The sequence below is a fragment of the Cricetulus griseus genome (assembly GCF_003668045.3).
Source record: "Cricetulus griseus strain 17A/GY chromosome 1 unlocalized genomic scaffold, alternate assembly CriGri-PICRH-1.0 chr1_0, whole genome shotgun sequence".
Taxonomy (NCBI): domain Eukaryota; kingdom Metazoa; phylum Chordata; class Mammalia; order Rodentia; family Cricetidae; genus Cricetulus; species Cricetulus griseus.
Window position 1 is genome coordinate 219,453,774 of NW_023276806.1, and position 26,943 is coordinate 219,480,716.

The following is a 26,943-nucleotide window of genomic DNA, read 5'->3' on the forward strand; positions in this document are numbered from 1 at the left end:
TAAGAGTCTGCACCTGTACTCTCGCCCCGACACTTCATACTGCAGTCACCTGCTTGTATGTTTGGACCCTCTGTTAAAGATATGACCTGGAGGACAGGAGCCCTGCTAGACTCATCTGTGGTCTCCAGTGTCCGGCTCAGTAAGTGTGTTGAAATGTCTATTCCTCGACTATTAAGTGAATTGCTCTCTTCTTCCCATTTCTATCTTGACTCAGAGATCTTGTTCCCATTGCGCCCCTGTGCATTTATCACCAAAATGAGTGGATGACTTTGGTTTGGGGAGGAGGCCTTTCTAAAACTAATAACAGCAACATCTGCTCACTGGTCGTTGGTGGGAGACAACAAGCCTAAGAGACCACTCACAAAACCTGCTACCTTGCAAACTAAACAGTCATGTAAACCTAATACTGAAAATGTAGAGAATGAGATTGGGTTGTAAGAAAATGTGGGTCCCTTTTCGTATCAGATCATATATGGAAGTTTTACAAAGTACATCAGGTACCTAATAAAACCTTTCACTATAAGAGCTATTAACTGCTGCATCGGAGTCTGCCTTCTAAAAGCAGTCATGTCTTTGAAAATTCCTTAACTTTGCTTGCTTATTTTCCCTTGGCATGCTACTCTAAGATTAATGACATGGTGTCTGTAAAGTGTTTTGAAATCCCTAAAGTCTTATAATCAACCCAAGTACCATTTTATGCATGCAAACTATGTCTACCCAGCGAGCCTACCTAAACATCTAGGATTGGGAACTGTTGTCTCCTAAGACTTAATAAATGATTCCCTCTGGCTCCAAAAGCAAGTACTTCTTCAATGGCAATGGGAGGGACAGCATGGGAATTGCATTGTGGCATCTTTCGTGCAATGTTTTCCGAATGGCACATCTCGCTAAATGCATGAGGGTCCTGGGAGTGTTGCAGCACACCTTGAAGAGAGAGTGGTAGAAATCCCAGTGTTTCTGGAAAAGCAAGACAAGATAGGTTAATTTGCAGAAGGCTCCATAGCTTACATAGACAAAAATCTACAAGGACGCCTCTATCTCTACTTTACACACAAGAATAGCTTCCTAGAGTCTCTGAGAGTGAGCAAAATTGAGCACAAAATTAAAATGGGAAGGTCAGGAAGTGAGGTGTGACGATGCTGGTAAGAGTAGGGGAAATGCATTCACAATCCAGGACATGATATAAACTACCAGGCTTAACTGTCGGGACCAGTAAACCAAAACGGCAATTTCAATTTAACTCAATATACAGCTTGCACTCTATGCATCTGGTAACATCTACTACTAACTTCACTTTAAAAGGTAAAAGAGCTAATCATTAGCAGAATAAGATCATACAACTAAACTATTCGCCTCTAAGCCCAGGGAACTTGATGCCTTGTACCTCGCATGTATTAGACACAACCTTGACTTCTAAAATCAAGAACAGGGTGCTCTGTGGGAAGGGCTAGTTTACAGGTGGAGCCAACCCCCTACGTCCACAAGTGAGGGCATGGCTCTACTAAGGGCTTTGCGTGTGGCTCACAGCAGACTCGGAAATCATGTTTCCCGCTTAGTCATAGCTAAAAGTGAGCGAAATATCTACACAAAACACTGTACTTTCCTGTAAAAAAAATTCTGAGTGAGCAATACTGGATATTATCACTTAATTCATTTAAATGGATGGGAAATAAAACTGTCACCTCCATATATTTACTCAAATTTCTTACAGAGAAATTCCCCCCAAGAGGCTCCTTGATATCACATATTTGACAGACACACATAGATAGAGATTTCCACCCGTGTGCTTAAATTTTATAATCCTTGATTTCACAGTATTTGAGAAAGCTTTGGAAGCATGCTCTAAACCCGTGTTTTGCATTAGAAGGCTGAGTAGGCATCTGGAGACCTGGCGGCTCTCAGCAGTGAGAGGCACAGCTCGAGAGAGAAAGGCACAGCTCGAGAGAGAACCCTCACCTCCAGGTCATCATCAGGAATGGCCCTTCTCCACTTGATGTTCCACCTGATATGCTCATAGGCGTTCACCACAACTTCAATCGCTTTGGGACATGAGTGGCAAGCCTGGATCACCTGAGGGGAAAACAGAGACTTTTGTCACTTAGTGTGCGCACACAATCCACGGTTCTCACAAACTAGCACGTGCCTATGATCACAGTTCCAAGGAGGCCGAAGCAGGACTTGGGTATAAGGCTGACCTGGGATATACAGGGTACGTTGTCCCCCAAATACACCAAAATTAAAGGTAGCATTGAAAAAGGTCAAACATAAGAACTGAATTAACAATCCCATGCCAGAGAGCTGTCTGGACTAGAGCTAGTTGGTTCAAATCTCATGAAGGACAAGTATAAAGATCTGTGGCATGTGTGCATGTGTGTGTATGCACATGTGTGTGTGCATGTGTGTGTATGCACACATGTATGGAATAATGTACATCTCCCTGCCGGTTGGCTGAGGTAGAGTGAGAGGAAGGGCATCTCTTGGTTAGTATCAGTAAAGCCTCACATGGAGCCTTCTACACTGTCTTTGCGGCACGTAGGGTTGTGTGAGTTCTACAGATGGCACAATTTGGAACACCCATCTTTCTTGCAAGACTCCTCTCCATGTTGATTCACACACACACACACACACACACACACACACACACACACACACACACACACAGAGAGAGAGAGAGAGAGAGAGAGAGAGATTAAAGATGTTGCCCAAGTTTTTCAAATGCCACTTGTAAGACACTTCAGTAAGAAACTAACCTAAAGCTACCTTGAATCTTATATAGTGCTATATTTTTGTGCACACATACACAAAAATAAAAAACCCACTTACTATCAAGGGAAGCTTGAGCAATGGGCTTCATACACAACATTTTTCAATGGCAGAAATCACCCTTACCTCCCCCAAATCCTCACATTATCTTTCTTTCGCTTCCCTAGAAAAAAATGTCTTTCTTGCCCTACAAGAAATCTCGATTTTGGCTCCCTGGGGTGTCGCTTCCTTTTGAATTATGCTAGAAGAGAAAAAAAATCAAATGTCCTTCCGTACCCTGGAAAGCAATCGCAGACCCTATCTTTCTCCCCACCCCCACCATCTCACTTATGTAATTTATATGGTGGCTCTCAGTGAAATGTGCCCTCTCCCCATTCACTTTGCATTGGGAAGACAGCATCTGCAGCTGTGACCTTGCTCCTTGTAAATAAGGAAACCGAATTCCCCATCCAGGAGAGAACAAATCACTTTATCTTCTGGATAAATGAGTCAGTCATTTGCCTGTCGTAAAGATGACTTTCTCTTAGGAGAGTCTGGCTGGGGAGGAGTGTTCTAAATCACTTTCAGGCATCTGCATAGTAAATTGAATAGTTTTTCTTCAACTTCCCCATTCTCCCACACATCTGAGGGGTAGCCTCAGATGAAACTGTTGACAGTTGCATCCAGGCAGCAATAATCATGTCTATGTTAAATCTCCTTAGCAATCAGCCAGGCCTCAGGAAGCTTGAGGAGCACAACCAAGCATCAAACATTGCTGGTGCAGCCAGTGTTCCCTGAGACACAAGACTGTGTACTAACTGTAAACACTAGAGGAACCACCATGCAGGGATAGTAATAGAAGTGCTTACCCTGCCCCAAAGGCACCAGGGACAAGGAAGACAAGGATGGGGAAATTGGCTGAACACCCTTACCAGAGTAGTGGGCAGCCCACACCCACTCTCTGCTTACATGCTGCTGATAGGGCTCCTACCTGCAAATAGGGAACTTGGGGGAAGGTGTTCATAAATTGGACAGCAAGTACATAGCCAAGCAGACACAGTGTCCACCATCACTAGACTTCCATCCCTAATAGCCAATAACTGTCTCTGTGGGAAAAGATTTCAGACCTCCACACCACCCCAAGACCTCTCATTGCAAAGCAGAAGCACTTTGAAAGTCTTTTCTCACTAATTTAGCATTCAAAAGAGAATTCGGAGGGGTGGTGTTACATTCTGAGATACCTGCTCCACTGGCTCACCCAGTAGTAAGCTTCAGGACTGAGCTCAGCATGAGGTCTCCAGGCCCTGTCCCAGCAGCTCCCACTCCCAAGCTGGGAACACAGCAATGATTTAGTGCTCAAAGATGTTTGGTGCTATCTTAAGACCCATGGCATCCTTTGCTAATGGCTACCATGCTAAACATTTTAAAATAGTATCTCATGCAAAAAAAAAAAAAAAAAAAAAAAAAAAAAAAAAAAAGAGAAGACTTATTTCTGACTGACAGAGTGGGGGCACCACACTTCCCTGGTACCTTTATCACCTGTATCCCCTCCAGTCTTTTCTGTAGAAGGAAATGGTATGAGGGCATAAATATAGAAAATAAGCTTTATTTTTTAAATTTTATTTATTCATTCATTTTAGTGTACATGTGTGTGTATCCAGGAGCTAGAGTTATAGGCTGTTGGGAGTCACACGATGGAAACTGAACCTGGGTTCTCTGCAAGAGCAACAAGTGTTCTCTTAATTTCTTCCTAGCCCATCAAAATATACTTTCTAAGTGAGCTGTATTGAGGAGACAATTACTTGACTTTTGTAATTCCACTATAAGTAGCAAGAAGAGCCTGGTGGGGTGTGGGTGGGGTATAAGGAGTGGGAAATAGACAACATGAAAGATGTTTATAGATAGAGGCCATGATGGTAAGAAATGGAATGCCAATCTGCCGGGGCCAAAAGCACGGCAAGAAGAAGAGAAAGAAATGTCTGGTCCCATCCTCTACATATGTGTGGTGCACTATAAACATGTGTAAATTTTCTTCTTGTAAAGGACTCTGTTCAGATACTGTTGCCAATGAATTTAAGCCAAGAATATCCATTTTTACAGACATAGAAACTGAGGCTTAGGGAGCTAGTAATTTATCCAAATAATCCCTTATAGAAGTAGTGGGACCAAAATCTGATTCCAATTCCTTTTTTTGTTGTTGTTCCTGTTATGAATAGAATGTCTAAATCTAAAATGAATGAGCTATAGATGACCAAGTGGAGATAAGAAAGAAAAGCAAGAACGGAGCAATTATAGAAAATTTGTAGGTGAACTCTCTACTCTTAACTGATTCTTATTATTTTACATTAGTTTTTCTTTTCTTTTTTGTGTGTTTTTGCTTTTTGTTTGTTTACTTGTTTGGTTTCTTCTTTTCTTTCAATTTTGTGAGACACGGTCTTACTATCCGACCCAGGCTGGCCTCCTGCCTATAACTCTCCAGTGCTGGACCACAGGGACACGTCCACCAGCACTTCCGACTGTGCTCCCGACCTCCCAACTGTTTTCCTAAGTTGTCCTCACATTGCAGGACCACAGGTGAGTCCCTGGCCTTTTACCAAAGTAAGACAGAACACTCAGGCAGGATGCCTTGAAATTGTGTGTGTGTGTGTGTGTGTGTGTGTGTGTGTGTGTGTGTGTGTGTAGGAGGTAGTGGTCCCACACCAGTTAGATGGACTGTTCCTCAAATTTCTTGGCTTCTTTAAACTTTGAGAATTGCAGTGTCTTCTTTGTTTTAAATGTAACATTTATTTTGACTACGGAATTAATGAGCATCATTAACCTGATGCTCACATCTCCTGCATTCCTCTGCTTCATCATGAACTGTGCATATTAAAATGACCTCTCTGTGTGTTTTTCTTTCCCAATAGACTCCCAATAGACTCTAAACTACTTGATATGACCTTGTCTTGGTCATATCAACATCATTAGCATCTGGTCCCTGCCAGCCCATTAGAGATTATTAATTAGTATTGTTCAGAAAAGAGGTCATGCTGTATGACATTACGTGAATAAATCCTTGAATCAAATTATCTAAGGCCAGGTCCTAATCCCACCACTGCAAGAGCTTGGACATGACAGGGTGCCTCAGTCTCCTCTGGAGAACAGGAATGGTGCATCCCATATAGAATTATTGAAGGAATCAAATTAACAAATACAAAATGGCTTATAACAATCTACTGAACACTTTCCAAGTCATTATTGGTCCCTATGTGTTAGCTGACATTATTGTTAGCTTTTGTCAAGTAGGAAGACTGTGCAGATCTTTCCTGGTTATAAGCTAACTCATTCCAAAGCAGGTTGTGTAGTCTTTAGGCCAGGCATTGAGTGGGAACAATTGCCTGTCCTCATGCATTCACTGACTTTCTATCTCCTGCTCAAACAGATGTAGAGCAGGTTGGGGAGGGCTTATAGAGGTCAGACATGGTTGTTGAAGACTCGAGTCTGAAACAGTTGGAATCACCCTCCAGGTGAGCACACCTCTATTTGAGTTAGACCCGGGATGCAGCCTCACCTTGTGGAACTGTGGGGGGTAGATGCGTGCAGCCCCGTAGTTCAGCAGCAGCTGGTAGCAGACCTCAGGCCGTGCAGAAGGGCGCACAGATGTGACCTTCAGCACGTATTGGATGGCTGCACAGCCGTTGATATCCATGAGGTTGGCCTCGGCTCCCGCCTCCAGCATCATGTGCATGAGCACGTGGTCGCAATTCCAGGCAGCCTTGTGCAGAGCGGACTTGAAGTCGTCATCGCGGGCGTTGACCTCAGCGTTGTTGTCCAGCAGCATGCGGCAGATGAGGTGGTGCTCCCTGCTGTACTCCTGCTCCTTGTAGCGCAGGGCCCAGTATGTGGCAACGGCCAGCGGGGTCTCCATGTGGGCGTTCATGCTGTCAACGATGGCCCCGTTCTCCACATAGAAGGCAGCCAGCTCAGAGAGGCCGAAGTGAGCGGCTGTGTGCAGGGGCGTCTCCTCATCCTGGTTGTTGGTTTTCATGTTCACGTTTGCACCTGTGAAGGGCAATGGAAGCAGACTATTTAAAAACCTGTCTGTGTTTGTGGTTCTTTCATGTGTGTGACTAAGACTCTTCCTCACGGTTCTCTTTAACTTCTGCTTGTCATGCAGGACTCCTGCCCAGCCATAAAGGGCTGTTCCTGGCCTTAGTATAAGTAACTCCTTAAGCCAACACTGCTGTCTTCCCAAGTACCAACAAATGGATCCCGGAAAAGGAGCTAACGTTCTTTGCCTAAGCCTCAAGCACTGCTGGACTCCAGCTCTTCATACCCACGTGGATTTGGAAGTAAGAGATGTCTATAACAAAATATTTTATACCGCTAAGATACCAAACACTGTTAAAGTATAATATTTTGGTTTTTTTTTTTAAAGTTCAAGGTTGGCAATTGGTAAAGGAGCTTGCCACCAAATTCTGACTACTTGAGTTGGATATCTGAGATCTACATGGTGGGTCCAACTTCCATAAGTATACACACAAATAATAATAGATAAATAAATATATTTTAAACATAAAAACAAGGGCTATATTTTAAAAACTTGTAGCTCATGCCATGGACTTTAAAATTTGTGGGGTTTTTTATTTAAAATTTTGCTTCTCAGTGTATGTATGCTCACTTGTCTCTGTATGCATGCAGAAGCCCCTTGAACTAGAGTTACATGTGGTTGTCAGCCTCCCAATGGGGGTTCTGGGTGATGAACCCATGCCCTCTGCAAAATCAACAACATGTTCTTAACCACTGAACCATCTCTCCAGTCCCTAAAAATTGTTTTAAGTGTTTTACAAAACAGTGTCTTTCATCTCTTTCAAAGCAGATGGATCTAAAGTTTGGTGCAAACAGATTATGGTGAAGTGAAAATTTCCCAGTAGTTAGGCTGAGACCACAGCCTAATGGGAGCTATGTCTTTGGAATATAACGAACACATACATTCACGCAGACACACACATACACACACACACACACACACACACACACACACACACACACACACACAACACACACACCATCTTTAGCACAAAAAGAGCCTAAAAGTCATAGTTTGCATTGAGAAGTGTAGAAGTTAGCATTATAGAAATAGTCGCCGAAAGGAAAAACAGACTGTAGTTGACAAAAACATCTGTAGACAATTGGTTGTGCATGGACTGTGCCTTAGAAATGTTATCATGCAACCCACTTACTTAGCAGACCAAGAAACCAGTTTGAACTTTTTTTTCTGATAGAAAATACTAAGTCTTAGAATGATTATCCTGAGAAACTAGAAATGTCTTTCTTTGCCTAATTTAAAGGGGTGGACCAAATGACCCCTAAGGGCTGCTAACATGATAAATAATTCTACTGGAAATTTTCATAGGTACTTCAAATATAAGTCTCAAAAGACCAATATTGTTGTTGTTATTACTGTTTGTGGTCGTAGTGTTATTGCCATAATTAATATTAATTTGGAATTGGACCTTGTACAGTATTGTAACCTAAATGGATTTTGTACATTGCCTCATGGAATTTTCCCAGTAACTAGGCAGTAGATGCAGTTTTTATCCTAATTTTACAGTTGGAGAAAATCATCCCTGGATTTTTGCATGAAATACACCAAGCTAGCGAGCTTGCAAGCAGAATTTGCAAGCAGACAGGCTGGCTTGAAAAAAATCCCTTATTACAATTCTATTCCAACTCATTATTATTTTTCTGCAGGAAATTTTATATTGTTTGCTGTATGAAAACCTGATGTACCAGAAATGCTATTGCATTTTATAAATTTAAAAATGGCTTTCCCACATGGGTAGCTCCTTCTTGGCTTTATTTACAGCACCCCTTGATTATTCAGAACACATTTAAGAAGGGGATTCTCACACAAGTAGGCTCAGTGTCTGATTAAGGAATCCAGTGAGGTTTCTCCAAGTGTGTGGCTCGGCAGACACAGAGCTCTTCCCCCTTGCAGGAGGCAGAACTGTAATCAAAGCCATCTTTACTGGGTCACCAGTGTTCTGACCTGGAAGGGTTCTGGGTGAGGTCTTCTTTCTAGTCAGGTATCTGCTCTTGAGTGAAATGGAATAAGTACAAATGTCTTCCCGGAAGGAAGCCGTGTGCAGGGTCACTTCAGCTGCTGGAGACTTTCCAGTAAGAGCGAGAATCAAAGATTCAGAATGAAATTTTTACAGGCCAGCTTAGGGTGAGCACTGCCTTTGAGTTTTAATGGACTTGGACGTTTACTCTTGCCCCTTGACCTCTTGGGATAACTGAATTCATGGTAGAGCCGCCTTTTCTGAGCTGGAACTTCTCATTTTTATACTTGAATTGTGTCTCTGGCCAGAACTTTCCAAAAGAATATACAATGCTTTTCTTATTTTAGATTCCTTTGATTTCTCCAAGAAATTAGAGCCCAGAAGTACAACATTGTGGAACTTTTACAGCTACTTTTTAACAGGAAAGTACAATGTATTACTTTTCAGCTGCTCCCATAATAAAACTTAGTATGAAAGAAGTGAGTCTCCCTGCAGTAATGGAGATAACAGAATGATATCAAGGCCAGTTCTCTCTGGGAGCTCTGAAAAGAGAACCCATCTCAGCTTCTGGTAATGACTGGTGAGCCTTGGTGGCCCTTTCCTTGTAGAATTGTCATGCCAATCTTGACCTCTGTCTCCATGTGGCATTGTCTGTATGGTCATAAAGAAGGATGCTACCCACACGGCTTACCCCACTCCAGAGTGGCTTCATTGTAACCCCAAGGACAGCATCTTCAGTAACTGTTTCCAAGCACCATCACCAGCTAAGTGTTAGAGACTGGGGCTTCTGCATGAGGGATGCCACTCAAGCTTATAACATAAGGGCTGTGTCTTGATACACAAAACTTTAACTGCACAGCTTCAACATTATTGTAATCATACCCCAGTTCAAGAAAGCAAATACCTCTCTCCCTCCATCCTTCCCCCTCCCCACTCTCAGTAGCGGCTCACTAATATATTCCAGGCTGGCCTCTAACTCACAGAGACCAACCTGCCTCTGCCTTCTGAGTACTGGGATTAAAGGCGTGAACCACCATGCCCTGGTGTGAAAACAAACATTTCTTTATGTAAAGGAGCTCCCTGCCCTCTACTCTTTGATGATTAGAACTTCATCCAGCCAGAGGTGACTAATAGCTGCTTCATAAACCTGCTCATATAGGGAACTCTTTCCATTTCTTTTTTATTTAGTCTTTCCACTTGCGTGTAGAACTCTAAACCAGATGGTTTGGTTTTCTTTTCTAAGTTTGAACACAAGAGCCATAAGAACATATTGTTCTGATTTACTTCCTTTGCTCAACATTCTGTGGTGATGTTTGCTACTCTGTTCTTTTTGCTGGTTCTGTCTCTCAGCACAAATTATCAACAGTTTGTCCTTGCTACTAGTGAGAGACATTTCCCATTTTGGGCTATTCCAAACGCTGCTTCTATGGGCACTCTTGCATATTCTTGTGTGTTGCAATTTTTAATTTCATGCTGAGAAGGTAAAAGAAGCTCATTTCTTAAAATTTAACTTTATTTAGCTAGACATTTTACAGTTATTAACAATTAGAATGTCTTCTTGGATTAATGGTCCAAATAGGCTTGCTTGCACATAGAACTTTCTGAATCACTTGCATTTTTATGAGCTCTGCAATTAAGACAAAAGCATATACCATCCTAATGGGATACCTTTTAGCCATTGAAGTTTGATTTCTCCTAAATATAGTGATGGTGACTTTAGTCAATTTTTTCTTGTGGGTTGATTTGTTGGTGTTTTCTTTGTCTTTGCCTTACAATAGTCTACTTCTACTTCCAGGTTCTACAATTACCCAGATTAATTACAACCTAGCCTTTTTTTTGAAGGGGGTGCTTAATACTTGCTTTCTCTGGACCTTATTTTGATCTATATATGGATTTAGGAAGGTCTGACTTTGTATCTCCATGGAGTCCTTCCTGAGATCCCTAGAGGATTCTCCTTGCGATTGCTACAGGTTATAGTAATGTCCACTCAGTCATCTCTATGGCTCCCTCTGCTGCTACCTACCCCTATAGGCCCTGACAGCCAATCTCACCTATCTCCACTTCCCCTATTTCTGTCAAGTCTAGGGGTTGGGAGAGTGCAAACAGGACCTTATCACTGCAGACATGTGTCACATTCCCATTGCATGTCCCTAAACAAGCTCTCCTCTCCCTGCACAAATACCTTTATTTCTTGAAGAGCTTCTGGGGCCAAGGTGGGTGCTGAAACAGGGAATGGCCCACGACAGTTCTTCCCAACCCTCAAAGACATATCTTTTCTTCCCCCATTCTGCAGTGACATGTGTGAATAAAATAATCTTGCTTTACTCGTAATGTTTGAAAACAAATACAACGTCATAGTTGACATAGACAAGCAAAAATGTGCTTACACGCAATATAAATTACAGAGATGCCATATGAAATTCAGTATGCTAATATTTGGGAAAGGCCATCGTAAATAATATAAAAAGGATTGATGAGAGTATTTATATTGGCCTAATGAATGGCACTCTCAAAGGAGAAACACCTTGGGAAAGTTCTGAACACATAAAACCAATATCACCCTGATTTTTATTATAATTGCATTATCAGAAATGCCCATATTTATCTAAAATTCCAAAGTGTTTTATGTTTATATGTAAAATGGAGTTAGCTTAGATCTCTATTATGTTACTATATCGAAATATCTATTGTTACAGTAGCATTAAATCTTAGAGTTTTCTAAATATATATTATTTAAGTAAATAAAAAATAATTAAAAAGTAATGGAACACTCAGATGGCATATCTCTGTGTGAAAGGTATTAGTCTTTTGCCCTATACACTTCTAAGGTAGGATTTTACAGTAACACCCAACTCAGCTCTCTTCTCCTTTTCTTTGTTTACAGAGACAGCTTCCATTCTAAAGCTGATGTTCGTTGAATCATTTCTGACTATTGCCTTGGATTGAGTGATGAGTGAACCACCATTGTTTTAATTTATTTCTTTGAGCTTGCATGCTTTACTGCTCTAAGCAACCACAAGACTTGAAGTGGCCAAGAGGGTGTACCTCAGGAAGTCAGAATCCTCAAGGTAGACAAGGAAGACATGAGGGAGTCCTCAGAAACACCCCATCTCTTCCTTCCTTTCTCTAGTACTGCCCTGAGGCTTTGTGAAGGGATGGTAGCAAGGAGGACAGCCAGAGGCAGGAAACTGTGCGTCCTCTCTGTGGTACATGTTTCGGTTCTGGAGCAGGGGAACAACAGCCAGAAAGGAAGGAGAGAAGTCTAAGTTTAAATCAAATTTGGGTTCTGAGTCAGCTCTGGTTACCTGACTTTTGAACTGAGACTGAAGGTTTTTCTTGGATGGACAACTTCTTTTTACCCAGGATTTAGTTGAAGGCACATGAATCTGCCTCAGCTTTCATTTCACAATAGGGGAGAAATTCTATCTCCAAAACATTTAGTAACTTAAAGAGACACCAGAATAAAAACAAACGTATTTCACGACTATATTACATGTATCATACATGGACCAATTATAGCTGTCCATGCCCAATAAAATTTTAAGTGGGATAAATCCTGCCATATTTCCTAAGAAGTCAAGAACCTGTGGCTATTTATCTGTTGGGATCACGTATTAAAAGTAACAATTAAAGATTAGGCTGGTGGCACAGCCTGTAATACTAACTACATGGAGGCTGAGGCAGGAGCATTACAAGATCAAGGTCAGCTTGAGCAACAGAGTGAGTTCAAGGCTAGAGTGGGCAACTCAGACCTTAATGGAAAAATAAATAAAGTAAAAAGATTTACTAACACGAGGCCATCATTTCAATTCCACAGAGGAGGGCATTTATTAAGGTTTTTTGTTTTAAATTCTGAATACTATGGAAAAATAGAAGTCTGCCAAGTCTTGTTCCTTCACAAATAATCTGCTTTTTACTTAGTCAGTTGTTTTGTGATTTATTATTTTTATTGTTGAAACTTCATATATTGTAAAGATGTGCCTACATTTAGAATTTTCATTAAATTTTCTAAGAACAAAACCTGTCCAATGTATCTCCAAATGAATTCATATTTGATTCTATCCCTATGAAATAATGGTCACACTTTTAGATGAAATATTTTCTTATATATTGAAAACTATAAAACCTTCCTTTAAAAAAGTTATTTTTGTGCTGTGTAACTTGACATAAACTAGGATCACATTGGAAGAGAGAAATTCAATTAAGAAAATATGATCACCAGGTAGATTGGCCTGTGGGAGAACCTGTGGTACACTTTCTTGATTGATGTGAGTGAGCCCAGCCCACTATGGGCACTGCCACCATGCCATTTGTCCTGGATAGAAAACAAATGGAGTAAACCATAGGAGGAAACCAGTGAGCTGCACTCCTCCATGGCCTCTATATCAGCTCCTTCCTCCAGGTTCCTGCCTCGAGTTCCTAACCTGACTTCCCTTAGCAGTAGAGTATGGCTGAGATTTGCAAGGTGAAACAAGCACTTTCCTCCTCAAGTTGCTTTTGGTCATGGTATTTTACCCCAGCAATATAAACTATAACTAAAATGCTACCTATTCATTATCAAGATACCATCATTGATAAGAAATTCCTAATCACCATTCTTTAGTCACATTCCTCAAAGATACAAATAGAAACAAGGCCATTTGTCATGATCTCCTTTTTGCATCATCATGGAAAACTATACATATTTGCCTCAATTTGAAGGGTGGGATAGACTTCTATGGAGGTAAAACAAAACATGATAGTTCAGTGTTCCTTTATCACTATATTGATAAAATCTATTTTGGAGTATTCCCCAAGATATATATATATATATATATATATATATATATATATATATATATATTGTCTCACGTATTAACACTAGTCTTATTTTCAAGACATCCATTATTTAAAGGTTAGACCTCATTTTGCCCCTGTTCAGAGCTTTTCATTTTCCATGAGTTCTGCTATTGTTTCTCAAGTCTGCTTCTTTGTCAAGGATGCAATTTTGTACAGTGTTAAGTTTGCTATTAACTGTCACCAAAGCATATTTTCAGTTAGGTGTTATTGTTCTTGTTTCAATCTTTTCATTTCAGTTTACAGCCTAAAGCAAAGATATTTCCTTGTAATCTTCCACAGTCTTGTCTTAAATGAGATCTCAAATGGAAGACCGTTGTCCTTACGGTCCCATTACTCTAGAACTTGCACTCTCTGCCGTGTGAAATTGAGAACTGATTTCCTATGTGTCAGCAGAAACCACCACTTCCTCACCCTCTGTCAGCTGTTCTTTACAGTTTATGTCATATGATGAGGTTTTTTGGGCTTTGTCCTTTCTTTTTACGTAATCTCACCAACTCCAGTGACACCTCTATTTTCATGGAAGATGGAGGCTTCTGGCTCTTCTTTCCTCTTGTCTCTATCCTGACCCCTTCTGCAAGCCTTTATGAGTAGTCCTTTCAGCAAACTCACAGTCACAATCCCTGATTCTTCTGGGGATAACTGCATTACCATTGTCAAACACCGAAGGGGACCTGCCAGCTATGGATCCTCTGAGAAATGCTTGGCCACGCCCACACTGTTGGGCTCACTTTGAGTCACTGGTTGAAGTTTTCCAGGTGACTGTGGCTCAGTCATTCAACTTTTCTTTGATTAACAATATATGCCAATTTTTCCTTAGGATATAATTTCACCTGAATAAGTTAAGTGTGCTTCTGTAACACCATTCAAATGCCTGAGGCATAAGGCAACAGAGCTTCTTCACTCACTCCCCCCTGCTACAAGATGCAGCTGGCAAACCTGAGAATCAAATGTCCTCTATTTGCTCTCTCAGGAAGCCCAGTCTAATCAGTGCTGTGGCTTCTTCATCATGATGTGGCGTCTCCTTAACCAAGTGACACACAGCTATTTCTCTGAGAGAAAAAAACTGGAAATCCCCTTGTGAACTTTTCATTGCACAAAGTGGAGAGTAACTTTGTTTCTTCCATTCCGCGGAATATTTTTCTTTGATAAAAGGCAATGAAATGCTGATGTATTCTCGATTTGCTGCACTGTTTGAAGAAACATTATGCTGAGTGAATGAAGTCAGTTAGAGACCACTGATTGTGTGAGTCCATTCGTGTATCAAGTCCAGAGTAGACAAGAATGCAGAAACAGAAAGGAGGTTAGTGGTGGCCTATGAGCAGAAATTAGAGGACAATAGAGTGATGACTGAGGGAATCTCAAGCAAAAACCATTGGATGGTATTGAAACCTTGGGACAGCACGGACACAGCCATGTTTGAGTTCAGACAGGAAAACTTGTAGGGACATACTAACGCTTCACTGTCAGAAAGAGAAAGAGGTGCAGTCCACAGGGCTGAGGACCTGCAAAGGAGTCGCAAACCAGCTCACACCCACTCAGCTCGGGCCTTGCAGTGGTCTCCTTCAACATTGCCTGTTTTCAGAGAAACCTTCCATAGACATAGCTGAAGAATGGCTATGGTTTGCTTTCTTCAGCCATGCCGAAAACAGGAAGCAGAGATAACAAACCAGGTCCGTGTGTCTCCTGAAGCAAATCTTTTTCATATCAAGGCTTATTTGCCAGCTCCTCACAATATTGCTTCCCATCCCCTGGGAGGCAGATGTTTTTCAAACAGCCCATGTTTATTTATCATTTTGTTTATTTTAAAGTTACTGAACCTGAAAGAAAAGATATCTCTGTAGATGTATGGCTAGAAAACAAGATGCATGCATCGGCGGAGCTCAGCCAGCTGACGATTACTTCATTTTCTTTTATCTTTTTAATTCCAAAAACACTGATTAAAATTTAGCAAAGTCACCATGGATAAGAGTAAATAGCTCAGGCCAGGGGAAAAGGGACTGTTACTACACAATCTTGCATTAATCTTGTTGAGCATGAAGTGAAACCACACCTGTACTTGAAGCTGTTGAAATGTTGTTTTTCTATAGAAAATTATGCTTTTATTGTCCTCCAACTGAAAAAGAGGCTAATCCAAGGGAAGTTTTTTTTTTTTTTTTACATAGCTATGAATTTGAAAAAGCAAAAGAATATACACTTCTTCCTTTACCCAAGGAAACAATTATGCTTATTATGCTTATTTTGTGGTCAGTTTTGTTCTCTCTCTCTCTCTCTCTCTCTCTCTCTCTCTCTCTCTCTCTCTCTCTCTCTCTCTCTCTCTCGTGTGTGTGTGTGTGTGTGTGTGTGTGTGTGTGTTACTGGAGCTGAACCTAGGGCATCATGCTATAGCAAGCACTCTATAACTGAGCTACTTTCAGTGGGTTTTTTTTTTTTAATTTTGAAACAAGGTTTCACTGTGTTGTCTAAACTGACCTTAAGCTCACTCACATTGTAGATCAAAGTGATCTTGAATTTGCACTCCTGCTGCCCCAGCCTGCTGAGTACCTGGGATTGCAGACAGGTAATACCAGGCTGTTAGGAAGAAGACCTTGGAGAAATACCTTCTGCTAATACAGTTTTTTGGGGGTGGTTGCAGCTGTTTTGCCCAGAGCTCCCTATGTGTAGTTTAACCATTACCTCCAATATTCTGAGTCACATGGCCTGTTAATGGTGCCTCCATTTAATAGGTGAGAGCTAAGATTCAAGGCCTTGGTTTTATGTAACTAGTGAATAAGATTCAAGATTTTAACTCAGGAAATCTTACCGAAGAACTTACATTCTTAGGAATGACTTCTGAGTTTAGCTTGTCACAACCAAGGCAGAGCATGCCCATTGCCTACCCAAATCCAAGCAGAAATGTTAGCAAAGGAGGAAGTGCTAAAGAACTGTGTTTTTCCCTTATCAGAAACACCAGAGAATTTGAGTTCACAGATTGATATTCAGGTTATAGTGGAGACAAACTTTCTCTGAACAGGACAACTGCAAAGTCCAAGACGGACTTAGCTGCCACTCTCACTGGCAAAGATGAGACAGCACCACCTACTGGGAAGCAAAGGTCCTCAGCATTGAGGTCACTATTACTACAATCTGGTTTTACTAATCCACTGCTTGGTTTTAAGTCTGTAAGTGGAGATAACATAGCTCACCTCATGAGATAGTTGCAAAAGTTAAGGAGAGCATGGCTGAAAGTCCAGGTGTGCAACAAGGCACCATAGATGTTAACTCCTTTTTAAAGGCAAAGCTGAGATCTATAGCCCAGCCTGGCCTAGAACCCCCCATCCTCATATCTCAGTCCCCCAAGGGCTGGCATTGCAGGTATGTGCCAACAAACCTGGATTTCTTACAGTTGCTATGAAGTCCAGCCTGCCTTTTCCCAAGGCTCTCCCTACCTCCCTCATCCACATTAATTCCACCTTGCTTATAGAGAGCAAATTTACTTTCTACTTCTATCATGCTGCTTCTTAACTGAGTCTGGCCCCTTTAATTGGAGAAAGGTTTGGGGTAGAGGAGGAGCACTGGGTACCGAACTCCTAAATCCACAGTGAGAAAAGACCAGGGATTCTGTGTTGAAGGTGCCTCTCTGTGATGTTGGCTAAAATCTCCTCTCACTGCTGGGGAAATGTTTTGTCTCAGAAAAGGCAAGTGTCTGCTCTCCTTCAGTTCCCACAGGCTACCAATGAGTAGAAGAAATGTATTAGGGGCTGACACGTGCCTGATGCTTTTTGCCACTTTTCCCCCTTGTGAGTTTTCTCACTTAGATTAATAGAAAGCTGAGAAGAGAGCCCCGGGATCTTGTTGGTTTAGCCATTACCTCCAACTCTGAGCCCTTGAGCCCTGGCAGAATTGTTTAGATTATCTTCTGCAAGCCATTACTTGCAGAGGTTACAATGAAAACACTGCCTTGCTATTTCCAAATCTGATATCTTTTTGCTAAATGGTGTTTAAAATGTTCACAGGATAATGAGATCCAGGCTCCTTTAAGCAAGAAAAAAAATTATAGAAGTGTTGATGGGAAAAAGTAAAGTAGTTCAGGGCCCAAGAAAATGTCATCCTTTAATTTCCGGTTCTAGAAGCTTCTAGCTATAAGACAAAGGTAAAACGCCAAGGCTGAAGCTTAGAGAGAAAACTACACATGGCTTTTGAAGGGGAACTGAAAGGCAAGAGAGCGAGGTGGAGAAGGAAAGTAGGCACACTGGAGAAAAGGCTCTCACAGGACCTCTGAAAATGCTGGAGATGACTGTGGATGGCATCTCCCAGTTTGTGTTTGAGAACATTTACTGGAATAGTCTCATAGGTAAAGACAAATAATTAGTGATTGCATTTTTAAAGAACAAAACTTTTTTTTTTTAAAAAAAGGAACTGAGTGACAAGTGAGTTCAGAAGAAGATGGACCTTTGCATTACGCCAATAGGCTGTTTCTATTGCTTAGGATATTGTAGCATCTTCTTGCTGGAGGCTGGAGCTTTGCCTTGCACCCAGCTGTTTCTATTACTTTCTATTACAATTCCTTCTTGCTGGAGGCAGAAATTTGGAAATCAATCAAAGTGATACTTTTAATTACAGAGTTTAGTTTTAAGGAAAATGAATGGTTGGATTTTTTAATATGACTTCTTTCAGTCACTTACCTCCACTTACATGTATTGATGCAGAAATTCAGAAAACCCAAATGAAGGCATTATCCTATTCAAAAGTACAAAATGGTTCTCCCTTTGGGGAGTCTGTTTAGAAAACTCAATCTTCAGTGTGCTAGGAAATGATAAAGTAGGGACAAACTATTGCTTTGGGGATCTATGGAAGCATCAGGTGTTTCTCATGTCTTGAGATTAGGCACACTTACTGTCTTCTCTAACTCAAGGAAAACCTCCCACAATACCTCACGGTGTTTGACTCTTTCCAAGCTAGGGGGACTCTGATATGTTAGTCTCCTCAGATCATGTCGAGAGAGCACACAGTTTTTGTCGAACTCTTTAATTAGTCCACTGTCTCGAAAGGGCGAGAGTCATACAGTTTGCAGCAAGCCACAGTCGGACCAACATGGACTCTATGCAAACAGCACTGAGCCTGCTCAGATGAGATGGGCTGCCTGAGCCTTCTTTAACTTCTCTGAGTTTCTGATTTCTCATCTCAAAGATGAGAAAAATAATGTGCACTTCACACGGTTGTCAAAGGATTAAATGAGACGTTTTATTCTAAAGTACCTGACATACCCACTCGGTACATGCGTAATATACGTTATTTTCCTTTCCATTTTCCTCCTTCATGTGCATATATACTGGTAACATCAATTTCTTTTAGGTGTAGAGCTGATGCTGTTAACTTTATTAAGCAAGCTTTTTCCATTAAGCATTTATCCTTATTCATTAGCTTGGAGGACTGGCACACAAAGATATTAAATTATTTACTCAAGTTTAATGAATGAAATTGAAAACCTTTTTCCCCTGCTTAACATGAATGTGCCCTTTTCAGTATGCAGAGCCTTGTTGCATTTATTCAGAAGCTATTGCTAAGTGCTTAGTTTGGAACATAGGATTAATGAGCCCAGAGACATAGCGTTGGTCACCATGGTGACCAAACTAGTTTTGCTCTGTTCCAAGCTCAAACAACGAATGTAGGATGCTTAGCTCTGGCCTTCAGTATATGGGTGTTCTTTTTCATATATCTGACTCCCTATTGCTGCTTCCAATTACTCCCTAATTCCTTTGGAAAAAATAAATAAATAAAAAGAACATCCCTGGTTCTTTAGGGCTGTGCTTCTTCAGCTATTCCATCTAATGCCGTGGCTGAATACATTTATTTCCCCATCAGCTTCTGTAGATTCCAACACCTGAATTACATTTTTCTTCAGTACATAAATGCCTGCCATTCTTTTGGTGTCTAACAGATGCAGCTGACCAGATGCCCTGCTCTCTCAAACTTTGAATTTCATTCCCTCCCCTTTAACTTTCCCTCCCCTGTGGCTTCTACTCAGTGTCAAGCTTGGACTGCATCATTACTGAAGTTGTTTGGTCTCTGGCAATCACCAATTCACACTCCAATTCTCCGATATAAGCTTCTGTATTTACAACTTGCTTACTTACTATTTGTTATAACGGTGCTGGGAATTGTCCACTCTTCCCCACACTCCCTTTGTCCATTAGGAGTTCCTTATTGTCAGCCCATCCCCTCCAGATAGGTCTGCATCCTACCATTTCTGTCCCTCTACTGCCAAAACTTCAAGTTCCCTCCATTTTCCTCAGAGCATCCACTTATGCTGGGAGTGGCACTAATCTGGAGGGAATCAAGGCCTGGTCTCAGTGCCTGCTCCCAGCATCTGAATGACATGTGACAAGGATCACACTGCTGTTGTGGTACCTTGGGAACAAGACTGGTACCATCTCAAAGGTCAGCAGGCAAATTTAGCTGGCCCCTCTAGCTGGCCCAGCATTTATCTTCCTAACATATTTCCCTTGCACTAGAATCATTATCCCAAACATCTTCCTCCTAGCATTTAATCCTTGCCCGTCCCGGATTTCCTTATAACTTGATCTCCTAAGAAAATATCCTGCAAATAGAGATGTCTTCAAACCCTGACAACTCATAGAGCAACTCCCCAGCCACTCTAGGTCATGATAGAAGTGGGGTTTTCCTCTCCAAAGGCAATCTTACTACCTTCTCTAGACCTCATTTCCCAAACTTCTCAGAAGCCTCACACCACAAATTCTCTCTACCTCCTTCCTGTCTTCAAACTTTGAACATAGAGTAGAATTTCCATCATTTTTTATGTTCAGGTGTTACTAAAAAGAGAAGAAATACCTCTCTCCTGCCTGATCCTCACAATACTTCTTAAAAGCTTTGTTCACTCTCTCGGACACCCTTGATTTAGCCGTCAGTATCCTCAGTTCTGTTTCCTTCTCTCAATTTTTGCAATATTCAGCACCATCCATGACACCAGGTAACAGAAATCTTTGGGTCCACAGCTTACTATATCTCAAATACACTGAATATAACTGAACTCTCTCATCTGACAAGTTAACCCACATGGGAGTGAAGCCATGAGTACAATAATCCAAGGACTGAATACAACTTCTCCAGCAATGGTAGCAGGATGCTTTTAACAACATCATTGAAGATTTAACATAGATCAAACTGTCCACATATAAAACACACTGTGAATTTGACCATGCTACAAAAAAACAAACAAAAACAAAAGAGATCTGTTCTCATGCACAAGTAGATATCAATCAAAGAATTAAGCAAATGTAAGTACCATAAAACAAAACTACAATAGCCTATGAGAATATAACAATATCCTATTGGAATATAGAGCAGAGCATGCAGTTTAATGATGCCCTCAGAAAGTGATCTTCAGAACAGAAGACTATTTTCAAGCCTCACACAGAAGCACATTTTTAGTTGGCAAGAATAAAGGGGTACTATCCCAGAGTACGGGTGTATTTACTGTATTTGCAATAACTGTGACCCGCTACCTAAAATACTGGCAATCTGGCCTTGAACCTCTAGGAAGAAGCCAGTTACATTTTTCCTGTAGAGAATCTATTCAGAAAAAAAAATCTCAAATGACTAATCAAGCCCAATTCCCTAGACTGAATAAAACTAATAATTAATAAACTTCATTTGGATTTCAGTCATTCCATCTGAGATGCAGGGAGACAGCCAAGGGTTCGAAGACAACCAAGACAGTCTGAGCAAGGCTCTTAGAAAGCAAGCACAGAGGTGGAGGGAGACCTGTAGGACAGAAAAGCCGCCGAGAGCAGTCACAGGGGTAGCACAGGGGCTACTACTCAAACAATAGCAATTTGCAAAAGAGGACATAAAAAAGCAAGAGAGAATTCGTGCAGAAAAACATCCAGGAACATTTTCCAGAATGGACAGAGAGGTGGGGTGGGGTTTGGAAGGACCCAGGAAAGTAGATGAAAAGAAACGTGTCAGGTAGACTTTTTTGAAATTTCAGATCAAGTATGGAAAGAAAAACTAAAACTCTGCAGGAAAGAGTATCATGGGTCACAAGCAAAGGCTGAACAGGAAAACAGCTTCAGACTTTGCAACTACATCTTGAAAAGCAGTGGTGCTGGAGGAATGCTTTTCTCATTCTAGAGGGCAGTAATTATGAACCCTGGTTTCTCTGTCAATTCAGGGGCAGTGATTGCGCTGAGTGGTGTTTATCATCTCAGAACTCCCATTAAGGATATGGTCAGTTCAAAAAGCAACAAACTAAGATTTTAAAAGGCATGATTTGGGGCGGGAACTCTGACCTAAAGAGAAGAGGGAGTTCAGGATGGCAAGGAAAGGTCCCCAGGGTGACAGCAGTCCCCAGGAACAAGACTGACGGATCTGGAAGGGACTCTCCACCTCTCCAGGAAATAAAGTTGATTAAAAGATTCACTGAGGTTAAATGCTTTTGTAAAAATTAAACTTATAACAAAAATGGGCTTAAAATACCAATGGGTACACAGAAATCTAAGCAGGTGGGGGGGGGACAAAAAGATTAAATAATGATTTTTTTTAAAGACATTTTTACCCTAGTTAGTATCCAGCTTCATGGTTATAATGTAACTACATTGGTAACCTGGGAACAGGAAATGGCTTAATGCAGACAGGTGCCCCCAAAAAGGGAGAAGATTATTCTGATTGCCACGAAACTTACATTGTTTCATCTTTTCTGTTTTTATACATAAGTAAGTGGTAGTTATTTGGCAATATATAAACACCAGATGAATTAAACTAGAGAAGTAAAATAAGGAAAATAATAATCAGGGTACTGCATTTTTCATAATGAACCTTGGGTGTAATATCTTAATAATTTTCAAATAGCTTGTATTCTTCCATCTCTTTATTACATACATCTTCTGGATTTCTTTAATTCTTTGTGATATTATAAATCATCTCCTACTACTATAGTTTCTTATTTCTAGTACATAGAAATCCAGTTGATTTGTTGGTAGAATGACTGGGAATGCAAGACAACCACTAAACTCAATTATTAATTCTAACCATTTGATGGTAGATCTCTTTTTTTTTTTAATGTAGGCAAGCATAATTGCATGGAGTGATAGCAGTTTGTCTCCTTTTTGTTCCTCATACATTATTTATTCCTCTTTTCTCTTTATGCTGAGACCCCACCCCCAGCCCCCAGGACAGAGCTGAAGATCTGTGGAGAAAGTAGCCTTGATTTGAAAGAGGATGCTTCGACTGGTCCACCACTGGGAGACCATCGACTTTCCACAGCCTTGCTGAAGGCTGTGCTTTACAAAGTAGAGGATGATTCCCCATAAGAGACACCGTGAGGCTGGAGAAACTGTTACCTGCTGGGTATGAGCTGGGGCCCACCAACTTATTTCAGTTCTCTCCTTCGGTACAGGAGACGGGGAAAGGAGACAGTGTTAGGAAGACAAGGTGATTGAGAGACAGCCCCCAACATCTGATAGAGGAAGATGTCTGAGCAGGTGGCAGTCACCAATGTCATTGCCTATAATATTCTGTTTCTGTTTCTCTCTTTGTGCAGTGACAGATTTTTCCCTTTGGTTTTATTTTTAAATTTTATTTCTAATGGTGATTTATGATTTCCTTTAAAAATAACTTTAACAAACAGTGTTAAACTTAAAGAAAAAACTAAATTCAAATTGCCTAGGTGTACTTCCAATAAATACAGCAGAAGTGGCAAGCATCTTTGGAGTGGCCTGCAAATGAGTGAAGTGGTCAGGTTTGTGCTGTCACAAAGCACAGCACAAGCCATGGGAATGTGGACAGCAGAGAGATGGGGAGAGAGAGAGACGTCTACCCAGCAGGGTGTGGCTGTTTCCTTATTAAAACGAAGGCCCTATTAGGCTGTACATCACTGACCAGGGTGGGCACTCCTACACAGTAGGGGACTTATAGTACTACGGCCCTCAGGATCAGAGGCTGCTCTTTCTAAAGGCAGGGTCATCTTTACATTGCCCTTATGCTCCATTCTGTTAGAAGCCATTTGAATTTGTATAGCTTTCCTCAGGTAACAAGTTTCTCCTACTGTCCAGATTTGCTTCATGTGGAGCCAAGCAAGCAGTGTTCATTTTCCTCTTAGGGATGGGGATGGACAGAGGGAAACATTGCACTACTTAGTAGCCAACCAAACCTGACCTGACTCTCTTTATTCGTAGGGAAATGCAGAAAACAAAGAACAGACATTTTCTCTAAGGTAAATAAGCCCTCTCAACTGATAAACACCATTATACTAATACCAAAGGAAACAAAGGCCAGAAGATGGTGGCATTAAGTAGAAAGGCAAACAGAAAAATAGCAGGCAAAATCCAGCATGGGACAAAGGCTCCACAACAATGAAAAAAATAGGACAAAATACTTCAAGAGAAAATTGCCTGCAATTTTTTGGACTCAATTAGCCTTTCCATACAGAGCACTTTTTCACAAAGAGTCCATTAAATAGCAAACGAAATTACATGGGTATTCAGTTGCCATGGCATTAGTTCTTCCTCTAATGGACTTCTCTGGTCCTGAGTTTCATTTTAGCCTGGCTTAATTTTCTTGTTTGTGTGCTGCCTCCGTTCCCTGTGTCCAGTCATCAAGAGATGTATGTGACTTCTTCCCCAAAATGCCTACAACACAATCTCAGGAAGACAGAATTCAGCCCTCAAGTGAATTCCCTGGAGACCCGGGGTGTGAAACTGACCAGAAGCTTCCTTTCATTACCTGTGAACACGAACTAATTCTCTGGTAGGGGTGCAGCCATGTACTCAGGGCTCCTGGAGCTGTTTTGGCAAGTGCTGCTCCCTGGGATGAGGACATAAATGTGTCCATCCAGGAAGGCACTCAGGTTCCTCAGTCTTCCAGAATCTCCAGAATAGAGGACTGAACCACCAGCATTGACCTGATTTTTCCTTCATCGAAAGAAATGGTAAACAAAACAAACAAAAGACAAAAACCAAAACCTCCCCGGTTATTCCATTTGCAACTTTGTTGCCTTTTGGTTCCTATTTGCCAGGTGTCATACTTCAAAATAGGTAGAGAGAGCTAGAGATAAAGCTCAGGGGGCAAAATGGTTGCATGAGGCCCAGTACTACATAAACGCCCACACCTGCAATCTCAGAACTGGGTGGTAGAGGCAGGGGAAACAGAAGTTCAAGGTCATCCTGGGTTCCATACTAAGTCAGAGGGCAGCCTGGGTTACCTGAGACCCTATTTATAAAAACAAAACAACAACAACAAAAAAAACTCTTGAAACCAAGGGTCTTAACTTACAGATGTGCCTTTAAAAAAAATTCTTAGGGTACATGATGAACCCGAATGATGGAAGGAGACAAATGACCTGCCAAAAGTTGCTCTCTGACCTCTACACATGGAACGCAGGTGTGCTCAATGTGTGTGTGTGTGTGTGTGTGTGTGTGTGTGTGTGCTTGCACACACATGCACATGAGCAGTCACACACTAATAGATACTATTAAATATTAGCTTTGGTAATGTTTGATGAATAACTTACATAGTAATTCCTGAAACACATAGTCACATGTAACTTTTAGAAAAATATATATATACAGTTCATATTCTCCTACAAAAGGCTATTTAAAAATCTTTAAATATTAGCTAAATCTGGTAGCCTATGCCTGTAGTCCCAGCACTCAAGAGACTGAGACAAGAGGGTTCCTCCAGATTGGAGGCTACCTTAGACTGAGTGCCAGGCCAGCCAGAGCTACAATGTGAGACCCTAAATAAATAACTGAAACCTGTCCGTATAAATAAACACTCTTATATATCAGTTAATGTGTCCATGGGATGCAGACAGCATAACAAAATATTCTATTAAACAGACAAGAATTTTTAAGTTTTTAGTAGTATACATGAGTCTATGGTGGTGAAAGTAGATCAGATATTTAAGATTTTACATATATATTTGTAAAGATATATATGTGTGTGCGCGCGCGCGTGTGCGTGTGCGTGTGTGTGTGTGCGTGTGCGTGTAAATCTTGGAAATTCCAGCATACAGCCTGCAAGTGGTTTCCTTCCTCAGTCATATCAAGTGGATGTGTGACAGGGATGCTGCTCTGAAGACTGCAGGGTGTGGCCAAGCCCTGTCCTAAACTCAAGTTAAATGTGTTAAGCTCGCCTTTTCTGTTCTCTCCAACTCTGAATAGCCTTGTTTGGAGGGGATAGCTAAAGCTTGAATCTGAGGCTGGGGGGGAAATTAGGAGTCCTGGATCAAAAGCCTGCCTGTCCGAAATGAATCTCTAATCTCAGAAGCAGGGCTCCCCACTTAAAGCTGGTGTGTGTTGTCAATATTCCTCCCGGTGTGTGAGATGAGCCTCGCTCCTGGCAACAGAGCTCTCAGCAGTTGACAGCTGCAGAGAACACAGCCTCTGAGAACCACGTCGACGCAGCCGCTGCTAGGCAGCACAGGCTCCAGTAGATGGCCCCATAACCACGCTTAAATGGAAGCACTAATTAGGTTCGCCGAATTATTTTAAAAAGAAGGGGAAAAAAAGGATGAAGTAGGAAGGGGAATATATTAGGGGCAACTGGGGGGTTTAGAAGAGGAAAATAGATGGTGGCCATCATCGTATTTCATTCAACACTTAAATGAAATTCTAAATGCTTAAAAGTAGGAAGCTAGTGTTTGAGAGCAGGCAGAGCACTGCTTGTGTATTCCTCCTGCCCTCGCTAACAGAATAATAGGTCTATAATTTCTAATGACACCAAATCTAAATTGTCAATTAATTAAAATATGAGAAAAATTTAAAACCCAATCTAATATGAGTGAGGAAGCATATGCTCTGGCATCATAGAAACTGAGTGAGCTGGTAAACTGACCCACCCATCTCTGTCTCTGTCTGTCTGTCTGTCTATCTGTCTGTCTTTCTGTCTGTCTGTCTCTCTCCCTGTCTTGTGCTCTCTCTCTTTCTCTGTCACTCTGTCTTTCTGTATCACTCTGTCTCTGTCTCTTCACTCTGTCTCTCTGTCTCTCTCCTCACTCTATCTCTCTGGCACTCTGTCTGTCTCTCCTCACTGTCTTACCTTTGTTCTCCTGCTCTCATTCTTTCTCTTCTTCCTTCTCCTCCTCCCTCTCCCCTCCCTCCTCAGGAAGCAGCAGCCAGGTTGACACACACACCCCACCACCCCCACCACCACCACCCCCACCCCGCCTGCTTTACTCCCACAGTTTCAGAAGTACCATCTAGGGTTTCAGTGGTGTTACTACATCTCTTGAGTGGTTGTCTTCCTTTCCTTCTCTCCCTCATCTTTGCTGATGACTGCCCAGTACTGTTGAGGGGGACCTTATCATATTTGAATGGCCTCA

At 41.4% G+C, this 26,943-nt stretch overlaps 1 protein-coding gene across 1 annotated transcript in view; it reads right to left on the reverse strand.

Moving 5' to 3' along the window:
- Positions 1–768: 768 nt before the first annotated feature.
- Positions 769–26,943, reverse strand: part of Asb4 (ankyrin repeat and SOCS box containing 4) — a 36,499-nt gene continuing 10,324 nt past the window's right edge. Inside the window, exons 3-5 of the mRNA XM_027389884.2 lie at positions 6,293–6,783; positions 1,957–2,070; positions 769–957 (exon numbers count right to left, since the gene is read on the reverse strand). Of these exons, the coding sequence (XP_027245685.2) occupies positions 769–957; positions 1,957–2,070; positions 6,293–6,783 (794 nt within the window). The remainder of the gene's footprint in view (positions 958–1,956; positions 2,071–6,292; positions 6,784–26,943) is intronic.